This window comes from Ammodytes marinus, assembly GCF_949987685.1.
Source record: "Ammodytes marinus genome assembly, chromosome: 12".
Lineage (NCBI taxonomy): Eukaryota > Metazoa > Chordata > Actinopteri > Uranoscopiformes > Ammodytidae > Ammodytes > Ammodytes marinus.
The window spans coordinates 5,802,675-5,824,711 of record NC_137216.1 but is presented as its reverse complement, the minus strand read 5'-3'; the positions used below and the strand labels follow the sequence as shown (position 1 = coordinate 5,824,711).

General features: G+C 40.8%; 1 protein-coding gene across 6 annotated transcripts in view; it reads right to left on the bottom strand.

Moving 5' to 3' along the window:
* adarb1b (adenosine deaminase RNA specific B1b) overlaps nt 1-22,037 on the bottom strand; it is a 109,809-nt gene that overhangs the window by 2,063 nt on the left and 85,709 nt on the right. For 5 of the 6 annotated variants that reach the window (XM_080038225.1, XM_080038227.1, XM_080038223.1 and 2 more), the window contains 7 exons: nt 13,063-13,137; nt 9,203-10,128; nt 7,160-7,274; nt 6,237-6,405; nt 5,761-5,912; nt 4,842-5,028; nt 1,292-1,473 (listed from right to left, as the gene is read on the bottom strand). In XM_080038225.1, the coding sequence (XP_079894351.1) occupies nt 1,292-1,473; nt 4,842-5,028; nt 5,761-5,912; nt 6,237-6,405; nt 7,160-7,274; nt 9,203-10,128; nt 13,063-13,090 (1,759 nt within the window). In that variant the 5' untranslated portion in view covers nt 13,091-13,137. The remainder of the gene's footprint in view (nt 1-1,291; nt 1,474-4,841; nt 5,029-5,760; nt 5,913-6,236; nt 6,406-7,159; nt 7,275-9,202; nt 10,129-13,062; nt 13,138-22,037) is intronic. The other variant, XM_080038224.1, reaches the window with a different exon arrangement.

Sequence of the window (22,037 nt, the reverse complement as noted above, 5' to 3'; positions counted from 1 at the left end):
CGCTCTTTGTGTGTGTGTGTGTGTGTGTGTGTGTATGTGTGTATGTATGTGTGTGTGTGTGTGTGTATTAAGCTCCTTGGTTCCATTTGGCAGCACTTGTGGCAGAAGATGATTTAAAGGGGATGAAATCCTAAAGTGCTCTAACGCCACAGTGCTTCAACCGCTAAAAACTCTCTAAAGCGGAAAAGGTTAATAACCCCCGACTATTATCTCCTTTACCCGCCATTTACAGAGCGACCAGAGGGGAGAAGCAGGGGGGAGCAGCATATAGCTCCTCATCAAACCCCTAGGACACTGACCACAGACCCACTTCACTGTTCTGTCTGAGGTCATGGATTGAGTTTGGTTTTATTATCATAGGTTAAAACAGTTGATGTACTTAAACTCCTGGCCCAAACAGCCACTGTCCGATTACCGTAACTTGGCACTGCCTTCAAAACTGGATTTATTTGCATTTAAAAAGTTTTTTTTACACATTCATGTTTTTATACCTTTCATCAGCTTCATCCTCAGCTTACTGTTAGCATATAGTTAACAGTGCTAGTGACTGATTAATACTGCCAAGGCCAAGGAGCGCATCAATACCTTACTACATTAGCTTGACGTGTAACAGGCTATGTTAAATACAGTCCTGTTTACAGCTATGTCGTATTTCCCCAAGAGAGATAAATCAGTGTCTAAGTCCGCAGCAAGTGTTCAGTACTACTTACTTACATAGTGACTGAATTCTACACCTAAAAAATGGAACGTCAGAAAAGCAAAGACATGGCCTTTTGTAAAAGGTCAAACCGACGCTGGGAAATTTGAAAAAGCTGATAAAGCTATTCAAATTCCACCAGACCCCTAGGTAAATGTCAGCCGGACACACACAGAGGAGAAAAAAAAAGCAATAGCTGTCTTGGTGCTGTGGACCCACTGCACTGCTTAGGATTGATTAGCGTCTTTCCTCTTTGATATTTAGACAGCTGGGGGTTCGATTAGGCAAAGATTAGCGGAGGAGGAGTTCCCCCCCCCCCACCAAGAAAAAACGTTGAAAGGCAAACATGTCAAAATGTCAGTATGGTTGGGCGCTCCGGTGACGTAGTGGATAGAGCGCATACCGTATCGCCTCCGGCCTTCGTTGCAGTGGTCGCGGGTTCGAATCCGACCCGTGGACTTTTACTGCAGGTAATTCCCCCCCCCCCCCCCTCTCGCCCCATTTCAACTCTGTACTGTCTAATAAAGCTTGAAAAATGTCAAAAAATGATCTAAAAAAATTAAATAATAATCTGTATGGAAGCATGGCACTGACCGCTGAGCAGAGGCCTGTTGAGGGTGAACTGGTTGGGCAGGTCCTCGATATCCGCTATGCGCTGGTACATGGCCCGGGAGAGGTGGTCTCCGTGGTACAGGCTGCCCAGGATGAGGCTGGAGAAGTAGATGGGCTCGGCAAAGTAGCTCATCAAAGAGCCCTGTATGCCCAACACATTCCACCTGCAGAGGGGAGAAAATAAAACACACACACACACACACACACACACACACACACATACACACACATCAGATAAAGTGGAATTGAAGCGCGTTTGTTTTTAATGAGCTGTTTTCAGTGGTAATTACGGAAAAACCCAATATTGCTCAGCCTCAATGTACGAGTCGATTCGGAGGTATAAATAGTCCAATCAGACCAAACTAACTATACCCTGGGGCTCCTCACAAGACTTTATTCACATTCAGAAGTATTAGAATATATGAATTACTTTGAAATGAGCTGCATGACGGACAAACAAAATAATCAAAATACGGATAACTTTCAACAGATGTAAGTAATCAGCCTTATACTGTACAAGCCCGGAGTCTCTTGAGCTATATAAGCTAAGGGAAATGTGTTCTGTGTGTCAAACATGAAAAGGAGAGCATTATGCCTTGACAAGTTGAGAGACTGAAACAATATAAACTGACAGCTGGCACAAGCAAAAAAATTTACAAGGCCATACGCAGCCAGCCAATGTGCCACACACAATCAGCCACGGTCCTACAGTTGTGTACACTCTTGCGGTATCCAATTTCATTTTCTACAAACTTCTGTGTATTTCTACGCTGTGTCATTAGCCAATCCCTCCCCAGTCATTTTCCCATTGACATGCTCTGTGAAGCATCGCCCAGGCCCACTCCGCCAGAGAGAGAGAGGGAGAGAGAGAGGGAGAGAGAGAGAGAGAGAGTGAGATGGAAAAAAAGAGGAGATGAAGGGAGAGAGCAAGAGAGACGGAACAGTTGAAGGATAAGGTTGGTGTTATAAGTATACCAAAACCAACACAGTCTCTTAACACCTTTCTCCTCCCACTGTGATTCACTTAGCCCCAAGCCCATTATCTCCTAATACTTTAAAAGCAGGTAACAAATAAATATTTTCTTTTGATGAAAAGGCTAAATGACTAGCAGAGCAGCTGGGCGCTGTGGCTTTTAGCACACATTACTTATCAAAGATGAATACATTGATTATTTTTATGAGATACTATTTTGAGCATTTGAGTATTATGACAGCAGTAGTGTGAATGTGAGATTGACTCAACTAACACATCCACTGCCCACATTCGTACCAATGAAGGAACATGTCATTCAGTGCATTAATGTGTCTCAATGATGTGTTCTTAATAGCTTTTGGACAACACTATAGCTCAGTGGCACTGAGGAATAAGGTGCATGTTGCTATAGCCACACAGGCAATTCTAGTAAGTAGCAGGATCAGTTCATTGTTGCTTTTGCTGATATTTAATAAGATGTCATCTATTATTAGCTCTTATGCTTTGAGAAGTTCACAATATCAAGACAGCATCATTGTGATTCACCTTTCACCTCAGGCAGACTGCTTGAGAGTGTGTGAAATTACCAACATGCATCAGAAACAATGAGGAATATATAAGCACATAGACCTCAGGCTACTCAAGGGGATATTGTTTCTGTATGCAATATTCCCTTTGTATATGTGTGTGTGTATGTGTGTGTGTGTGCATGTGATATTGAGTATGAAACGCACAGGGAGGGCAAAATGAAATCTCCGAATTTATCGCTGACAGCAGTAAAGCATACATTCAGGCACAGTGAAATTACAGTGCAGTAACACACACACACACACACGGGGCTAAACAACAGGGATGCACAATGCACATAAAAACATTTCAAAGGACGCACACGGTATATCGAAATAACCAAAAGCAAGCAAGCACACAGTCGCACACACACACACACACACACACACACACACACACACACACACACACACACACACACACACACACACACACACACACACACACACACGCACGCACGCACGCACGCACGCGAGGCCCACGTCATCAGCTGTTTAAAAGAAATCAGGTCAGGAGGAAACAAGACAAACAGATGGAAATAACCCATTACAGCTTTGTTCTGTTGCTAATGAGCATATTGAAATAGCTGGAAACAACCAACGCACAGTAAGGTGGAGAGAGCTGCTTGTTCCTGCTCAGAGCCACGGGGCCGGGCAAGTAATCAAAGCAAAGAGAAAACGAAAGAAGAGAAAATGATGTGTAAGGAGAAAAACATTACGGGCAAAGTCTGCCAGTCCTTGCTGTGTTAAACAGCAGCCCTGCAGTTAACCATCACTCACACACACACACACAGGGACAAGTGCAGGTGGGAAGCCGATCTCTCACCTGGCTATTAGCTGTGTCACAACAAGGCAGAGTCAGGCAGAGTGAGAGGCCTGGCATAGGACTTTCCTCCCAGTGGAAGAGATGTACTCTAAATACCAATCCCTTATCTTCCCTTGTATAGAGTCAATTTACTGATGCCCGACATAAACTCGGAGCTGTCACCGGAGTTGACTTCTAAATATCTAATGTGTGTCCTTGTTATCTTAGGGAAAACTTTGACAGGCAGAAAGCCCCCACATCATGACTAAATGTATGGACTGACTCCAGCCTATTTTGCCCTCTACTGACTTGGATCGCTCCACTTCTGGACAACCACACCAAAATGTGCCTCACTACTAGTACCGGCTCACGGACACGCTGAAATGGCAACAACACCTCTCACAGTGTGCAAACAGCCCTCTCCGCTACACAGTCAACATCTCCCCTCATGGAATACACACGCTGCATTCAATCACTCTGGGCATTCAGGCAGGGTATTACAATCCTGGACGGAGGAGGAGAGAAAGAGGAGGAGGAGGAGAGAAAGGGCTTGTGAGAAAAGAGTTATGGAGAAGTTCTATCGTTCATCACAGGGGGAGGCACAGTGTTGCCTTGAACATGGACAGAGACTAAAGACGCTATGATCTGCCGGGCGAAAAAATGTCCCCAGGGACAGAGGATCCATCATCTCAGATGTCCCTGACACTTCCCCGGAGGAAATGATAGGACTTGAAGTGACAAAGCGGGGATAGAGTGCAATTCATCAGCACTTCTATGAGTAAATAAAACACTATACAAAAAGACCATGAAGAAACGTGAAATATGATTACTGAATGGCTAAATATGGCTTAAGCAAGAAGGAAGAATACTATGATGAAACATAATTGGTTTTAGTCTGTGAAGGTAAGATTTATTTTTGTACGGATTAAACAAAAAGGATGATGATGAGCTGTATAGGGACTGGTAATTGTATTGCTAAGTGTAATGCTAGCAGTCTCCCTCTGTTTCCAGTCTAAACTAAGCTATGCTAAGCTACCCAGCTGCTGTCTGTACATTAGCTTTATATTTAGCATACAGTAACAAGAGTGGTGGTATCCAATCTTCTCGTCTAACTCCCGAAAAGTCAATCTATTTTCTGTGAAGCAGGACACAACAGAAGGAGTATGACGGATGTTTGCGCTACATTACCTTGCGATCTTGTCGCTGCAGGACATGGTGAGTAACCTCTCCCCCTGCAGCACCCCGTCCCAGGTCTGGATGGTGTTGCTGGACCTGACGGGGATGGTGCCCTCCCCTGACTCAATTTTGGTCCTTAACTGGCCCCGCGCCTTCCGGTTGGGATGTCTGTCTCCTTGGTCTGGGTGACAGAAAACATCTATCAGTCGAGGAGAAATAAATAAAGACATGCATACATACAAAGCATTAATATGTACATGAAATCACAGAGACTTTGTTGAGACTGAATTGATTTGTTAAAAAAATAAAAAAAATAAAAGAAAGTAGTCAAAATTGACAGTGAAAAGGGAGGCTACAGGTTTCCTTATTGGACAATTTGGATCCCCATCAATGTGCAAATACATACAAAATAAAGTATCTCCGCAACCTGAACAAAAAAAAAAAATTATTCCAAGAAAAAAAAAAAAATATTTCTCCCACAAAAAGCATGAGCTTCATTATTTATTATTATGTCATCAATGTTTGCCATTTCCACCAGCATGCGCCATCTCTTCAGCGGCTAATTGCATGTGTCTGTGTTTCTATTCAGTCTGCCATGTGCGACGGGGTAAAAGCTTTGACAAGAGTATAAGAGGGAGGTTAATCAGACAGACGGTGTGGGTGGGCTGGGCGGGAGAAAAGACTGATAGAGACAGGCAGCGAATGACAAAAAGCTCTAATTACCAGAGCCTTGTTTCAATGTGTCTGTAATGCCAATTTGGACACGGCGGGAAAAATTCTAATTAAATGAAATCAAGCATGGGTAAGAGAAAGAAAACTACAAATTCGATTAAAAAATAAATAAAAAGAAGAACGCTTGTTGTCAAAACAGTTGAATTGCGGACCAAGTTGAGACCAAATTAAAAAAACACAGGCAGCGAGTTGCACATACCTTCCACTCCGGCTTCGTGCGGAGAAAAGATCCGGGCGTCTCCACATGGCGAGGTGCTGATGTACAGGTGGAACTGAACGTTGTCCTTTAACCTGTAGCCTCCCTTTTCACAATGCACGAATATCGACTTGTGGTGGTCCTCCTTGTTGTTGCTACGAAGACAGACAGATGTCAAAAATGTAATACAGGGGATAACAAATAGCACATACAGCCCCTGGAAAAAAATTAAGAGACCAGTCTGGATTTTTCTTAAATCTTCATCTCTATATTACTTGGAAATGCTCTTAATGATAATCTTTTTATTGTGCATTTGGTAGAAATGTTGTCAGTAGTTTATATTATAAAATCAAAATGTTACATTTTACTCAAATATATGCATTTGGAAGGGCCTCTTAAGTTTTTTCCGCGGCTGTATACTACAGCTTTATTAAGTGTACACTGAACTGTGCTTGAAAGAGAAAAACAACTCGACTGACCTGAGGAAGAACTCCAGCTGAGTGTAGAGGTACCTGATGAGCGAGCGTCGCGCGATGATCTCGGCGTGGCAGTCGTTGAGGGCCAAGCCGCGGTCGCTCATGTACTCGCCGTTGATGCATTTGGTTCCCGTGGAGACACAAATGACCTGTGCTTCCTTCACATCTGTCCCTGTTCGGGGGTTAGAGGGACCAAAGACGTATTAGTCAAATGACACACAGTCTTACAATACGTATATGTGTTGCTGGTCAAAGTTGTGTTTTATGACCCTGGATGGGGCAAACTGTAATTATTTGCAAAACATGTCTGCCACCTACATTATTTGTTACACTTTTAAATATTGTCCTTACTCTGCAGAGTGTCATGTAACCTTGTAGGTTGCTATAGCCTTTAGAAAGGGTATTCCTGTGGCTTGAAAACACTGGCACACCAAAACTGTTATTCATGTCTCCTAAAAACTAGAAGGCTGTTAAGTATTTTATGTAGAAGAAAATATCTAAAAGGAGATATACTTCTAAGTTGGCTAATGTATAACAGCATATCAATGCTAATATACTGTATATTAAAAGCTCATCCTATATATTTGTGTAATAAGTCTTTGTTAAGTTTATATCAAGTTTAATGTGGAGGGATGTTTAACATGGCAAAGCTCAAGTGATATTGCTCAAATACCTAAATATACAGTACTTGAGTAAATGTGTTAAAACACCATTCGTGACGGAACTGAACCCAATTTTTTATTTTTTTTTGCATAAGCTGAACACAGTAAATTTAAACTGTGGATGAATATTGTCTTTTTTAAAAACACCTCTCGTCTTTGAGCCTTTTAAGTAACCTGAATTTTCCTTTGGATCCTTCAAAATTGACTGGCAGTGCTGTATTTTTTAAAAGTATAAGCACCAACCATTTCTTCCCCCCAAATTACCTGTTGTCATGACAACCCCTGCTAGGACTTTCCGTCGTGCATGGGGGGAGGTGAAGTTTTCTGTCAGCTCACTGAACTTATCCACCACTAGACGAGAGACAGCATCCGCCAGAACCTGGAATCACACACACACACACACACACACACACACACACACGCACAAGCACACGCACACACAACAGGGAGACACACACACACACACACACAAACACGAGCTTCTGTCAGATGTGTCAGCTTTCAAAGCGCATCTGAAGTTATCCCGCCCCCCAGAGCACCGTGTACCTGTCACAGTGTTCCCATTTAGCTCCTAAACAAGAGTCAGTGTGTTGAAACTGGGTTGACCCCCTGAGGTAATACCTAACCGTCTTTCAAGCAACACTACAGGAGTTTGGCGTGACAGTTATAAATAATCATCTCCCTTCAGACAGAGTATCACAAAAAGTAAAAAACAAAACAAGTACACCTGAGCAACAGATGTGAACAAAGTGATCGACAGTCCCACAATGTTTCAAAGTCCTATCTTAACTCTAGGGGAACATAAAGTTAACTTCGTAAAATCTTTTGTTCTTGGACAGCCACCTCCTTTCGCTGGCTCTTTATCCATTACTAATGTGAAGGAAAACCAAGAGGGGACATGACGGCTGGATAACCCCAAATGAAAGAGATTAGTCCGATATTACTTCCCTGCTACTTCGGAGTTATCCACTCGAAGCCAGATCATTTGACTTTTCATATCAAGGTCGTCTACGGTGTAGAAATGACTTTTAAGCTCTAGTGGAGAAGTTGAAGTACTGATCACTCCGACAAAACACAATAACTCTTCTTTCCTGAATGTATAGATACTTATATGTTTTTGATGGCATTTATGGTTTGAGAGTCAACATAACCGACTGTATAATACCAATCTAAAGTTAACATTTTTTCAACAACAGTGGACGCCAACAATTTTCCCCATTAGTTCCATGTCAAATGGAAACGGGCTGCAGAATTTCAATACCAAGTGACAAGATAATTAATAGAGCCATTAGTGAGGGCGCTATGGTTAAAATAGGTTCTTGTTGAATAAATCAGTTGACAACTGAGAAGGTGGAGCAGTCTGAAGTAGACTATTTTCAGCCCAAAAGTCAAAGCAAGGAGAGGTCCATAAAGATGCGTTCCGCTTTGATTCTGGCCACAATAACTGACCGAATTATACACATTATGTATAATGTATTAAGTTCCGAAGGACACTCAATAGGGAGACGGACGTGATTCGTCCGTTACCTTTTGTGCGTTACCAAGGTAAAGCATGAGCAAATTAGGGAGAAGTAAGTTACGGACCAGGCACTCAGATCTTGATCATCCTGATGACAATTATCATATGAATCCAATGCGTACTGATACTAAATCTTTACAGCTCAATGGACTTCTAAAATCCATCTCAGTCTTTATCATTTCAAGTTATGTGATTTTCAACTCTCATCTTAAATTCTAATGGCTGTTTCCAAGCTGTTGATTCATGACAAGGTCAAGTTAATGATCCAATTTAATTTACGGAAGGCAAAATATATATAATTTTCTCATAAGATTTATTTCATTGTGCCCCATATTGCGTCGATATTATACAATTGTAATTCATCAACCTAGATACCTACTTATGTATTATAGAAAAGTCATATGAGCGATCTTTCAAGGCACCCTTGGGTATACAGCTAGAGACCTAAAATATTTATGTGCTGTAATGCAAAGGGAAGTATGATTGAGCACGGTTTTGCTTTTACCTATTGGGGTATTCTTTGGGTATGAAGATTTTCAGGCATGATGCTTTCTAGAAAAACCTGAAACATGCTCAAGCTCTTTGGCTTTTTAAAATTCAAAAAAAGAATCCATAAAACAAGGAAGACCTTTTTCAGTATGCTATGACTGAATAAAACATACGGCTGACTCCTCTTCTAGTTCAAATTGCTGAACATCTTTTGAAAAAAATTTAATTGTTCCGTTTCTGTTCGGAGTATTCAAATTCTCTTCAAGTATGACAATCTATAAATAATCTGAATATCTTACCTGGGGTAGGTGAAGCTGCAAACCCTCGCTTGGTATTGGTTGCCGGGATGGTGTCTGGTCTAGTTGCATGTTGAAGAGAGCTGAGAGGGCAGCTTGCGCTGCCCGGGCTTTAGCCAGCTTCTTGTTGCGCCCTGAGCCTTCAAACGTCTGTGCATCCACTGTTACTGACATCACAAAATTCTTGGCATGACTCTCACCACTTTCTGAGACAAAGTCATATTTGAGGCCTGGCCTGAGCTCATTGAGAATCATGACTGGATTTTTACCACTGGAGGGCGAGCTGAATGCTGATGGAGGGGGCAATGGGGCCTGGATAAGGTTGCTGCCAGGTGGTGTGGGCAGTGGGTACTCTCCTAGTGAGTTTAAGGAGTTGCTACCATTGGAGCCTACATAGAAGGTTTCATCAGGTGTGGCTGGTGTCTCAAAGCCATTGAAGAGCATGTCAGGAAAGTCAGCCTGGTCAGAGGTAAAGTCTGTGTTCACTGTCAGCGTTCGACCCATAGCCAGGTGTGCCTCAGAGGCATTGGGGAACTGGACAAAGGACCGCAGTGCTTTCTCAGCAGCATTTAGTTTAGCCTTCTTCTTAGTTGGGCCCATGCCCTCAAACATCTGTCCATTGACCTCCACAGTCATGATAAAAACTGGTGCATGGACTGGTCCTGTCTGAGACAGCAGTTTGTACTGCAGACCTGGTTTGATTTCATTCAACTGCATCAGAGCATTCTTGGGCAGGACTGGCCCGGGTGTTTTCTTGCGCTTCTTGGCACGGAACTTTGAGTGTGTATGTCCATTGTTTCCCTCTTCAAGGGGGCGCTTTCGACTTCCTGAGCCGCCTCCATTAGGGAGCTGTTCAGCAACTCCCACTCCGTCTTTGCAGGACACGTTGTCCAGGTTTCGGTTTTCTTTAACATCGGTGCTGCTTGAACCTGCGGTGCCCAGAAAGAGTAACTTACAACGCCTTCGTTGCAGGACCTTGTAAATGCAAAATTTATAGATTCCTTTATCACTCTTTGGAACTGAACCAATGATTTGTGTTCCTTCATCAAAGCAAGAGAGGCTAACTTTAAATTTGACTTAACATATTAACCTTTGGTCTATTGATATAACTGTGAATAGTAGAACATCATCAGTACATCCTAAGATATATAACTTGATCAAAACTTGAAACAGTGTAGAACCTTTTTGGGACTATATTTTGATCATATCATATTTCATTTTTTTATTAACTCCCTAATTTATATTCATAATTAAATTTGTACTTAGGAAGCTTTTAATTATTCTAATGGGCAGGGTGAGGTGGTAGAAATACTAATGTACACCTTTACGGTTGCACAGTGTTACGAGTCTCGAGGCATACCAATCTTAGTATACGCGTCAACATTCAACATAAACATGTCAACACCCATTCCTCATCAACTCATCAATTTTTAATCGCTTGAGTGCCTACAGAGAAATTAGGTGTTCCGTTTCAAACAGCAGGCTCTGAAATATACTGTACATGGGGAACACATATCACGGAATCCAGTTAGCAAAGTGGATGGAATATTGGCAAAAATTTTCATTTATAACATCCTTCAGCAAAGGCTTGATAGGTTACTCCTTGCGGTACTCATGAGAAAGAGAGGCCGCAGTGTGCATGAGTGGGATTGTAGGTCAGGTTGAGGGAGTGCAAGGGAGGAGTGCAGGGTGAGGAGCTAAGGACCAGGCAAAGAGGAGTACATCAAAGAGGCAGAAGGAGATGACTCCACCTACTGCAGAATCCTAAAGGCTTGGCTGGTGACACGGTGGGCGGTTAAAAAGCTGTTTATATAGGATTTTGGAAAAGAATGACTGTCTTATTTAAAATGAGGAGAAAAATCTGAATTTCAAATCTGTTTCTAATGAGATGCCATTCATAAGACCCTGCGCCTCTGAGATCCACCCCATGGAGCTTGTCAGAGAACACAGTGTTTGAGGTTGCAAAATGTACTGACATGCCGTTACCATCTGCCTACTACAATTGACATGTCTAAAGAAAAAAGAAAATACACTTATTCCAAAGATCATGAACACAAACACCGAGGAGCATATCTACACTGAAAACATGCAAGATATTTTGGTCTAGTGTATGTTTGCATCCCAAAAAATGGTGTGGTGTTTCGAAAACAAATTTAAAGTAGAAAATTAAATTAAAAACAAGGAAAGGAGGGCCAGTGCAACTACAGAATAGAAGCAAGAAAAGCCATCACCTATCAAAATGATAATAGGTGGAATTTGTGTATGAATAGGTACAGCAAATAAACTTTAACTAACACAAAAGCTGCAGTGTTAGTTGAGTAATTTGAGCTATAGTGGAACATTGTGCTGGTAACATGAGGAATCTCATTGTAACTTAATTATTTCAAAATATACGGAATGAAGTAGTGTAGCTCATTATGTTACTCTGCAAATTATTTAACCTTCAGCTACTGGAAAGTTGGGGATTTATATTGAATTCAATGTGTCCAGTATGTCTGGCTAGTAATCAGAACCTACCGTGAAACAGTAATATATATGGGGTATATGCACCGATAGGCCAATAAAAGATTAAATTTACTTATAAACGTATTTATCAATGGCATACTGAAAACTCTAGCATGCTGCACAAGCAAATTAAGTGAATATCATGGCACACAGAAGAAAACGGCAGCTCCCTTCCTTCATTTGAAATCATAATCAAAATGTAGATTATTCATTGTATAACTATAATATAACAACTTTTTGAACGATGTGGTACTCCAGAGCCAAAGACCAGATCAGAGGATGAAAGCCATACCAACAGCCATGACATGATGCACTAAATATAACATGCACATGCTGTTGTGGTCATTATCATGCTAGAATCTGTGTAATCAGGACCCATTAGTTATGCAAAGACAAAAGATCGGATATGCTTGGATCTTTCAGAGTTCAAATCCCCTGCAAGGGTTGCATGAGCCAAATAACAACTTCAAGTGTAACTTGTTTGTTGGTCTTTTGATTTATGTGATTAAAGGATTTCCAAAACTGTGAAGGTTGTCACATAAAAGTAAGAAAAGATTTCACGTTTTCCTCTGGCGTTCCCTTGGTGTTAAAGGGGTAGGCTTGTGTGAACTTGGGCCACGTTTTATCTTCAAATATATCTTCTGACTCGAAATGTAAGAAAAGAGGCTTTGAAAGACAACAGAGACTATTTTGTTACTCTGCGCATTTGACTTTAGACATAACACCATGCTTCTCCTCAGAGCAAAACACTGAATTTGACACTACAATGAGAAGTGTTCATTTGTATTCAGGTTAGGGAACTTCTAAGATGACAGCTCCCTTTGAATGTGATTTTCAAAATAGTTAAGGAGTGGGGGAAACAGATTTAATCATGTCTCTCCATGACTTCTGAGGATCGGTTACCGAGTTCAAACCAAAATGTCTAATTAAAGTTCAATAAGTTGGGAGAAGAGAGGATTTTCTAAAATAGAGAAATGGATGTACAGAGAATATGTAATATGACCTGGAGCTTCTCAGATAAAATGATTAGTTCTTTCCTTATAAGTTTCCGTAAAATCATGGGCTTGAATGTTTTTATAAGCATTGCTTTGTCTGTGTATTGGCTCAGGTAAAGACAAATGATAGCTCCCATCATGCTCATGAAGGATTCAACTGAATAAAAATGTTAATTAAATTAGCAACACAAATAGATAAGTGGGCAGAAAATGTGTTCACACTGATTACACAGCAGAGAAGGACAGGAGGACGGACATATGAGGGAAGACGTGCGGGAAGACAGAAACAAGGGACACACAAATACAAGGCCGAGACCCCGGCTATTGCTTGGACAGAAAGATGGATAAGAGAAATAGACTCACTCATATTCTCTTCCTCATCCACATCCATGGCGACGGGCTTGATTTGACCTGAAAGCAGCCTTGTCCCCACTCTACCTAAAGGATCAGAGGACACAAAAGGTGGACTGCATAAGTATGGACAGAGTTATATGCAAGCAAGCACATAAACACATTCAAAGACCTTGAGTGGCTACAGTGATGAAACATTTCTTGACGCCCCAGCACCCGCGCACACAAAGAAAATGCACATAGCGCACAATGTAAGTAGCCCATGATTTGAGGCATATAAATATTCAGAGCCTGAGAGATATCAAGGTGAGAGAGGAGGCCAGGGCTGACAGGCCTTAATAGCAGGGGCAGTCTATTGTGACTTTAATATCCCTCCGATTAGACCTCATTTCCCCCATGCCTGCTGAGAGATATACGGCTAGTGACATGGCCAAGTCACTCCATTGCCCCCCCCCCCCCCCCCCCCCACACACACACACACACACACACACACACACACACACCTTATCTCAAGGTGGACAGTGCGATTAAAGCTCCTTTAAGCTATATTTTTCACAATGACATAGAATATAATTATTTTCATGCAACCTGAAATGTTGGCTCATGCTGCCAATGACACTGACAGTGGACACCCAACTCTAATGCTTGATACGTCTCTGCAAGTGGCTCTGTTTCGCCATTATTCATGGTTGAGTCAAAAGCAGCAAATGATTGGCTCATTAAGAAAGCCAAACATCGAAGGCTATTTTCGGACAGTGTTTGACGTAGTATGAGCCGACTATGAGTGGGCGATAGAGTCAATTTGGTCTGTCTTCAGATGTTAAATTGCTAGAAACAAATGTGTCAAGAAAAGACCCATTGTGAATGCTGGTCTTCTTTCAAGTGGCCAAAATTAAAGCTAATGTCACCCTGCTGTAGGTGGAGTAGCAACCCTCCAAACTGGGGTTGCTTGTAGTGAAAAGCAACCCCACTCACATAACACACAGTAATTTGATATAATGTTTTTATAAAAAAAAAATAAAAAAAATGCAGCTTTGATTACATTTAAAAATACATTCTCATATGTGCAATTTAAAAAAAAACATATCATTGGATGGAATCATTAAACACCGCTTCAGAACCAGTGTCGAGGAGGGAGGCCATTTGGGAACATTTATCTGGGTTAGGCGATATTATGGAATGGCTCCAGTTAGAGTCAGGGGAAGTATTATATTCCAAATAAATCAAAACATAGCACATCATTTTGTGCAACTGCTTAAAACAGTATCTACTACAGCAGGGGTTTTCAAAGTGTAAGAGAGTGAGCCCCCCCTCGGAGAACACATTTTCAGCCTGTTGGACATTGACGTAATAATATAATAAATATCTTCTCAGAAAATGGGGCTTATTTAAAAAGTTGCACCACTGGCTTCGTACTAAAATGTTAATTACAGAATTAACAGTTCTGAGAAAGTTTCAACTGCATGACTTCTCCCATTAGTCCTCCCCCCCCCCCCCCCCACACACAACCACTTGAAAAGTCATAGTGCGACAAAAAATAATGGCCGTGGAGCAGACTGACAGTAAGCTTGATGAGAGAAAGGGAGTCAGAGCAGCGGAGAGAGGGTAAAAGGCAGAGAGGCGAGAGACACAAGGAGAGAAAGCGGGAGAGAAAGATGGCATTATGATAGAGAACAGATTGTGCTGATTCTACTCTCTCTACTCCCTAACCCGTCTCCCATCGGCGCCCACCCATTCCTCAGCCAGACACTTTCTTAAGCTAAACTAAATGGGCTAATTAATCTGGGCTAATGGTGGGTGACAGCAAATATGCTAGCACAATTATCACCCTATTAAAGATTCATATTCCAGTCCATAATTGAAAATGAAAAGGTGGGGTGAGGGGGAGGATGGGTGGGAGTTAGGTCCAACAGAGTGGAAGATGAGAGTCGTTTATTATCATCATCAGGTAGCTGGAGCCAGGTGGCCCCCGCATTGACATCCAGGAAGTGAAAAACTCTGCATTAACACACAAGACTGCTTTGCACTACATACAGGTTGTTACATCTGCAGCGCATTATCTTAGGTTTCTGAAAATATTGAGTGTAAGTTGGTGGCTGTAATTAGTTTTAACATCTCAAATTGGTCTTTCACTTTCAAACAAAGTCTCTTGACGTTGATTATGTGGACAGATATGGAACTGGGCAATTGTAGATGAATAAATTATATGCAATCCATCCAAGTGTATGACTACATATCAAACCAGAAGGGTTTTCTTCACATACTCCTCCATGCTTCCTTCCAACACACACACACACTGCTGTGTAGTTTAATCAGCTACGCAATGCAAATGGACTTGTCGGTTTTGATTTCCACATCAGACCACCTCGGTTATAAATATGTAACTATTGCTGAAATCACAAAAGGTGCAATCGCTGGGGAGTCCCACCAATGATGAATAAAATGAGTGCATGATGGTGTGTGTTTGTGTATGTGTGTCCCTGAAAGGTAGATCTGGAGGGAGGGAAGCTCATGTTTTTTGTGTTGAGCGAGATTCATGCTCCATTTTACTTCTTTTTTTCTTAATGCACCAGAGCCAATGAGGAGATCAGTGGGCTAAATGAGTGTGTTGTGTGTGTGTGTGTGTGTGTGTGTGTGTGGGTGTAGATGTAGAAATGTGAGTGTGAATCTGGACTTTAAGACAATATATCAAGTCATCTTATAATAAAGGAAAATTTAATTATAAATGTCTAAAGAAATACCTATTACGTTTGAAAGCCATGTTATTTAATAGGGTCCATTGCCTGATTCCCCTTAGGTATTATTTTAGCATTGGTAATATGGCCATCACAAATATTCACTAGTATATAAGCTGCTTTGTCATATTGTCTAATGATGTCATTGAGTTGAGGTATGCCTATACTTTTTTTTTTTTACAGAAAAGTACGTATTCTGATGGCTCTTCGGCATTGTGCCACTTTTGGACATTTATGGACATGAAAGCCAAAAAAGAAAGCGAATTTGAACATTTGCAATCATGGACATTTCTGAGCTGCTGCTAAAAGCAAGGCCGGTGTGGCTTTGATGGATTTGTATATTGACCATTTTTGAACACACATAACTGAAAGAGTGGATTTAAATTGAGTCAAAAGAATCAACAGTGAGTGCTGCTGACTATCTGGCCCCCCCATCACCCATATGCAGAATTGATACTGCGTCATCAAGTTGTGAGACGGCCTGGATCCAGGTAATTCAGAGTGGACGCCAGGGGAGGCAGGCAGGGAGGGAGGGGAGAAAGATGAGAAAGAAGATGAAAAACCTCAAATTCAATCTGGCATGGTGCGAGGGACTGAGGGGAAATAAGGCGGTTTTGATTTGTCTCTCATCCCTCGCTCGCGTTGTGACGGAGCGATAGAGCATAGCCACCGTACAGAGAGCACCAGCAGCGGCCGACCCACGGGAAGAGGGGGAGGAGGAGGGGGTGGAGCGAGGGATGGAAAGGTAAAGGTGACGGAAGAATAGAGGACGAAAGAGATGGAAAAATGCAATCCTATTCCAAGTAAAAGAGAATCATTATCTCCTCTAAAACAGAAGGCGATGGAAAGGTGTGCCCTTGGCAGGCTGTGGGTTTCAAAAACAAACCGTCTACGAAGGCTATAGTGTCGGAAGTCAGATTTTCCATCAAAATAATCATCAGGCCATTTTCAGCCCTTCAATAAAAAATGTATTAAATAAAAAAAACTTGCTTGCGTGACGGGCTAACTTTTCATAATGAAAGAAAATCTATTTAAAATATGATTTAGTCAATAACCTATTTCGGCATGCATCACATTTATAGCTCCCTTTACAACTGGATTGTTAAGCTAAAACAGTTTTCAGCGAGATCATTAAGGTAATTGAGGCGGAACGCAAAAAATACATTGAGTTAAAGGTCCATTGGGCAAAATGCGTGACATACATTCTCATGTGGAACAGCATTTTCCCTTTAACCATAGATTAATAGTTTGAATTCTCACATGACCCATTCTGTGTGCAACTGTCTCAAGTGCTCTTTGACATTTGACACGTCCACAGCAAAAGGTCCAGGTAATCAACAACATCCAGACCTGATGCCAAAAGACTGTCATTGCATCTTTAGCTTTAACCATTTCCATTTTCTGCAGCACCCTTGGCTATACTTTGTCCACACCCTATGTTTGTCCCACCAATCACAGTCAGATTCTACAGTATTTCACCTTTATCTGACTGAAGAATCTGGTTTGCAGGGCATCACTGAGCCCTGCACCGGTTTTCCACTGGGCAGCGAATCATTTTCAGCATAGCTATAAACTGTCTTGTATTTTGTAAAACCGGTTAGCTGAAAGAGTTTAAGATTGATTCAAATTCTTCTCATAAAATGTGTTTTGTATCTATGTAATTATGAAGAATCTTGTACAATAATGTATCTGCCTTCATCACGCAGGCATTGACTTATTATATGTTGACGTCCTGTCCAATGGCTTAGTGCAAACATTTAGAAAAGTATTTCGGTTATAGATGGCAATGCCACCAAAAGCGACACAACTTGACACAGTTGTAATTTGTATCAAGGATAACATGGCAATTGGCCCACTGATGGCATGATGGCATCTAATTGGTCTCTCGACAAGTTGATAGCCTCTGATTGGTGTGTTTCTAGTATCATCTCAGGTAAACGGTTTGCTCTTTGCTGTGATTATAAAGACACTGGGGACTGGGCACTTGGGCTTTGAAAACACTTTACTTTGACTCTAGTCTTTAAACTTTCACCCATGCAATATGAAACCAACTTTAAGTGAAAAAAAAATATTTTAAGAGAAAGGTCAAACATAAACTTCATACTTGGCATTAAAGATAGAGTCAGCGATTCTGCATAATGTCAAAATCAATTTAGTCAAAATCAGTGAATATCTCCTCACTATCTGCTAACTGTAACTGTGCGTGTGTGCTGAATTTATTTATTTTTAACATTTGGCGTTAATACACAGCCTAGGCTCTGTAAACAAAAGGGGCCCACCGTAGCTAGCAACATGCCCGTATACAGAACCTAGGCTGTGTATTAACACTGGATTTCTTTTCAGCATGCACACAGTACGGACAGGTAGCAGATCACGAGGAGATATTCACTGATTTTGACAAAAAGTGATTTCACATGCATCCTCCAGAATCCCTGACTCCACCTTTAAATGTTACCATTTGACGGCAGATTTCAGACAGGGCCATTTTACTCATATATGAAAATGAACAACTTTTATCTCTCTTTTTCAACAGAACTACTCGTGCGCAACTCCATCAGCACTTCTCACCTCCCATCATTTTTCAGTCTGGCAGTGTCGGCAGAGAATTTAATTCTCCGGACCAGTGAGGAAATGTACTACTGTCACACACACACACACACACACGCACACACACGCACACACACACACACACACACTACATCAACAACATATTAGACAAAAGCTTCAAACTTTCAGATGCCTGTCATGCTGCAGTGTTGACAGGAACAAGACAGGCTCTAAAAAAAGCCCCCTCATAGCTCCTGTAAAGACGCAGAAAACAAGGGAAAAACCCCATGCATCTTAGCACAAAGACAGACATGTAAGTATTACATCTGTGATCTAGATGCTCCTCTCGACATTGCAGTGGGAACAAAACACAACAAATCCCTCATTCACATGATTCCTAATAAAGCGTTAAGTAATTTTCTAAGGTTTTTTCTGACTATTTTACCTTCTTGATTTTTACGTCATCATCTATTAGGATGTTTTTTGTGTATTCATCTGCATTTAGCTCTTTAGCTAAGATTATCCTGTAGTCCCAATATGTTTGTATCACTTACTCACATAGTAGGGGAGAACGGGGGAATCTGAGGCATCGGGTAATGTGAGCCACCCCCTGTATCTAGGCAACGGAAAACATTGGTGGTCATGTGAGATATATGTTTTCAAGTCCCTCTCATTTCCCCATGGCCCTGAAAGAGAGGACCTCATGGTGCTGTGGTAAGCATGTTTTTTTCACCAAAATAGGTATTTTGCATGTAAAAGTAAATTGTCTTGCTGTCAACTTAATCAACTGTTGTGCCAAAGCAAATTTATTCACGTAGAAAAACTTCTATCATACGTGTTGATGAACTACCAACATATGAAACCATGTGATGCTGATAACTGAAGATTACCCTGAAATGCTAAGAGAGGTAGTTTTTTCTCAAATTGTGGTGGTGGGGGAAAGTGAGCCAAATGCTGTGGGGGAAAGTGAGCCACTGTCTCACTTTCCCCCACCATGAGGCACAAGTTAAGTTTAGTCTTAAACATATTTTAATGTAATATTACATAACATATGTTTTATTTTAATGTCATACACATTGTAGAAAAGCCATCATGCCAAGGAAATACACCAGGAAGACAACCTGGGGCAACCACACGGAAAGAGCACCTTCTCATCTTTCCCTGTAACCTTCAGGGCTGGAATGTAGAGTAGGCCTAGTTGTAGAGTATGACAGGCTGATGTTATAATCCAGTTGGGTCTACTCCTGTGTTCTGAGTCCCAGGCTGTTCTCGCTGGTTCTGATTTTCCTATGCTTTGACCCCCAGACACTTGCTGGCTCTAATGGTCCTGTGTTTTGACCCCCAGACTGTGTTCTAATCTAACTGGTTCTATCTTTCATTTGAATCTTATTAAAACCTATTGAATTATAATGTTGTATTTGATTTTGTTCAGAGTTACTTTCAAGTGTTTAAAAAATTTGCTTTGCTTAATTGACCAAACCCCATCATTCTTTTACTAGTCCGACATTAGTTCGGGAATGTGTGGCTAGCTTTCAGGATACTTACTGTTACAATATGTGTTGTTATGGTAGTTTCAGAGTGGAAAAAGTAAGTGGATCAGTTTACCCTACAGCTGGGGTAAAGTGAGCCACATGACAACTTTTTTTTAAAACAATCATATTTTCACTGCCCTTTGTCTTGAAAAAATTCTGCTAATGCCCATTTCTAGGAAACATCCTGAATTAATGGGAAATGTGTAAATTTGAGTGATAAATCATTTTAGCTCCCTTAGAGGGGAGCAAATGTAAAAAGTGGCTCAGATTACCCCGCTCTCCCCTACATATTTTGTCATTTGAATAGGTGCTGTTAAATTAATCAAATGTAAAATAACTAAAATAAAAATAAACTGTTTCCGGGACCACATTTATTGATGAACGTGAATATGTGTTTGAGTGTTTCCATTTAATATGGCTTGATATTGTATCAACAGCAATTTGTCTGTTCTGAAAACATTAAGAACTAAAATCACAGCAATAATACTGCTTTTTACAACACATGTATATAAAGAAGTCATTGATTTGAGCATCTCATATAAATATATATACACATGCATTTAAATGTAAGGTAGAGCTTGACCCAAACTTGTGTAATGTTAAACCTAAAGAACATTATCAAACTGTAGCCTCAGGGCCAGGCTTTTATTACCATCCTCAAATGCTATTGCAGGGGCGTGAGGTGCAAAGATATTGTAGAAATAGCAATGAAAAATTCCTCCCGTTACAACACAATCACACCTGAGCCAAAGGAATTTGAAATTATGTTGGCGACCTCTAAAGTTAAGTATAGCGCACAGCCCAAATTCTGGAGCTATTCATGTTTTTAAAATGAGAAGTCTAAAACCAATCTCACTATGTCAAAAGATCTGGGGTGAACACACTTTCCAAAAGATTCCAGAAACTTTGTCAACTAACTTAGTAAAGCCAAATAAAATTTTAAAGGATGAAACAGATATGTCATACTAATAGCTATCCCTTTTGTAAACCAAATATAAAAAAACAACACCATTTTCAAAATAAGAGTTAGGGTTATGTTAAAATAAGAGTTGTAGAGAGAGGCCTTGTGGAGGTAAATTCTAAGCAAAGGAAGCATGTTTGAAAAAAGCAAAAAGAAAAGTTGAAAAAACAAATCAATCCAACATTGTGATTTACAAACTTGACTTTGAATAGCCAATTCCTACTGTAAAATGAAATGCCTTTTTTAAAATACATATTCAATCACTCCATCACCTTGCTGAATTCCTGCAGAGGGGTCCTTGAACATCAGTCATTCCTATTTCATGAATGCTTGCCAAATTTTTTAAGGATTTTTTTATTTAAAAATGTATTTCTGTTTTTGACTATTTTTAATAGTATATAGTGAAGAAGAAGTCAGGAAAAAAGAGCGGGAGATGATGTCCAATTTGTAATGCAACCTGTACAAGGTAAACTATCACTGTATTTATGGGCTGCTGCTATATTTATATATTGCCTATCTAGCATTTACAAGCAGCAAACAAACATGTAACAAAAGCTGTGTAAAACTACATTACAGTGTGTTTTAGCATTGTATTAAGTGTTCATAATATTGCTTATACATGCTTAATATCGGAAGTTAAAGTGAAGTATTGCCACTTGACCGTAATGTTTGATGATATTTTGTATGAATATTCTTTGTAGAATGACAATCTTTGGCTAATTAATTACAGCTGTTGAACGGTGTATAAAAAATGTAATTCCAATTCCTTTTGGTATACTTACAATTGCCTGCAGAGTGTTATGTTAGAACCATGAGAACAAAGACTGGAAAATGCTATGCAAGGATAGATGAAGTTGGCTACTGTATTGATAGTGTTTATAATAGGTGAACATGTGTCACTATCAGACAGCATTAAGCCATTGGTCATTTGTGGCAGACGACTTCCTTGCTTAACTGAGCATCCTGGTCTGACAGACTCGCTGGGGTTTGGTTTGGTGGCTCGCGGTGGAATGTAAGGACTATCTGGGTAATGGAGCGCCACACAGGCTCAGCTGGGAGTTAAGAGGGAAAAATGAGCACTGCCAACGCACGCACACGCACAGACACAGACAGATACACAGACACGGACACATACCTGCAGCACAGCTAATTCAGAGGTTGCCCCGCTCAGGTTTAGTGTTATTGATTTACGTAACACTAAAATGTGTCCTT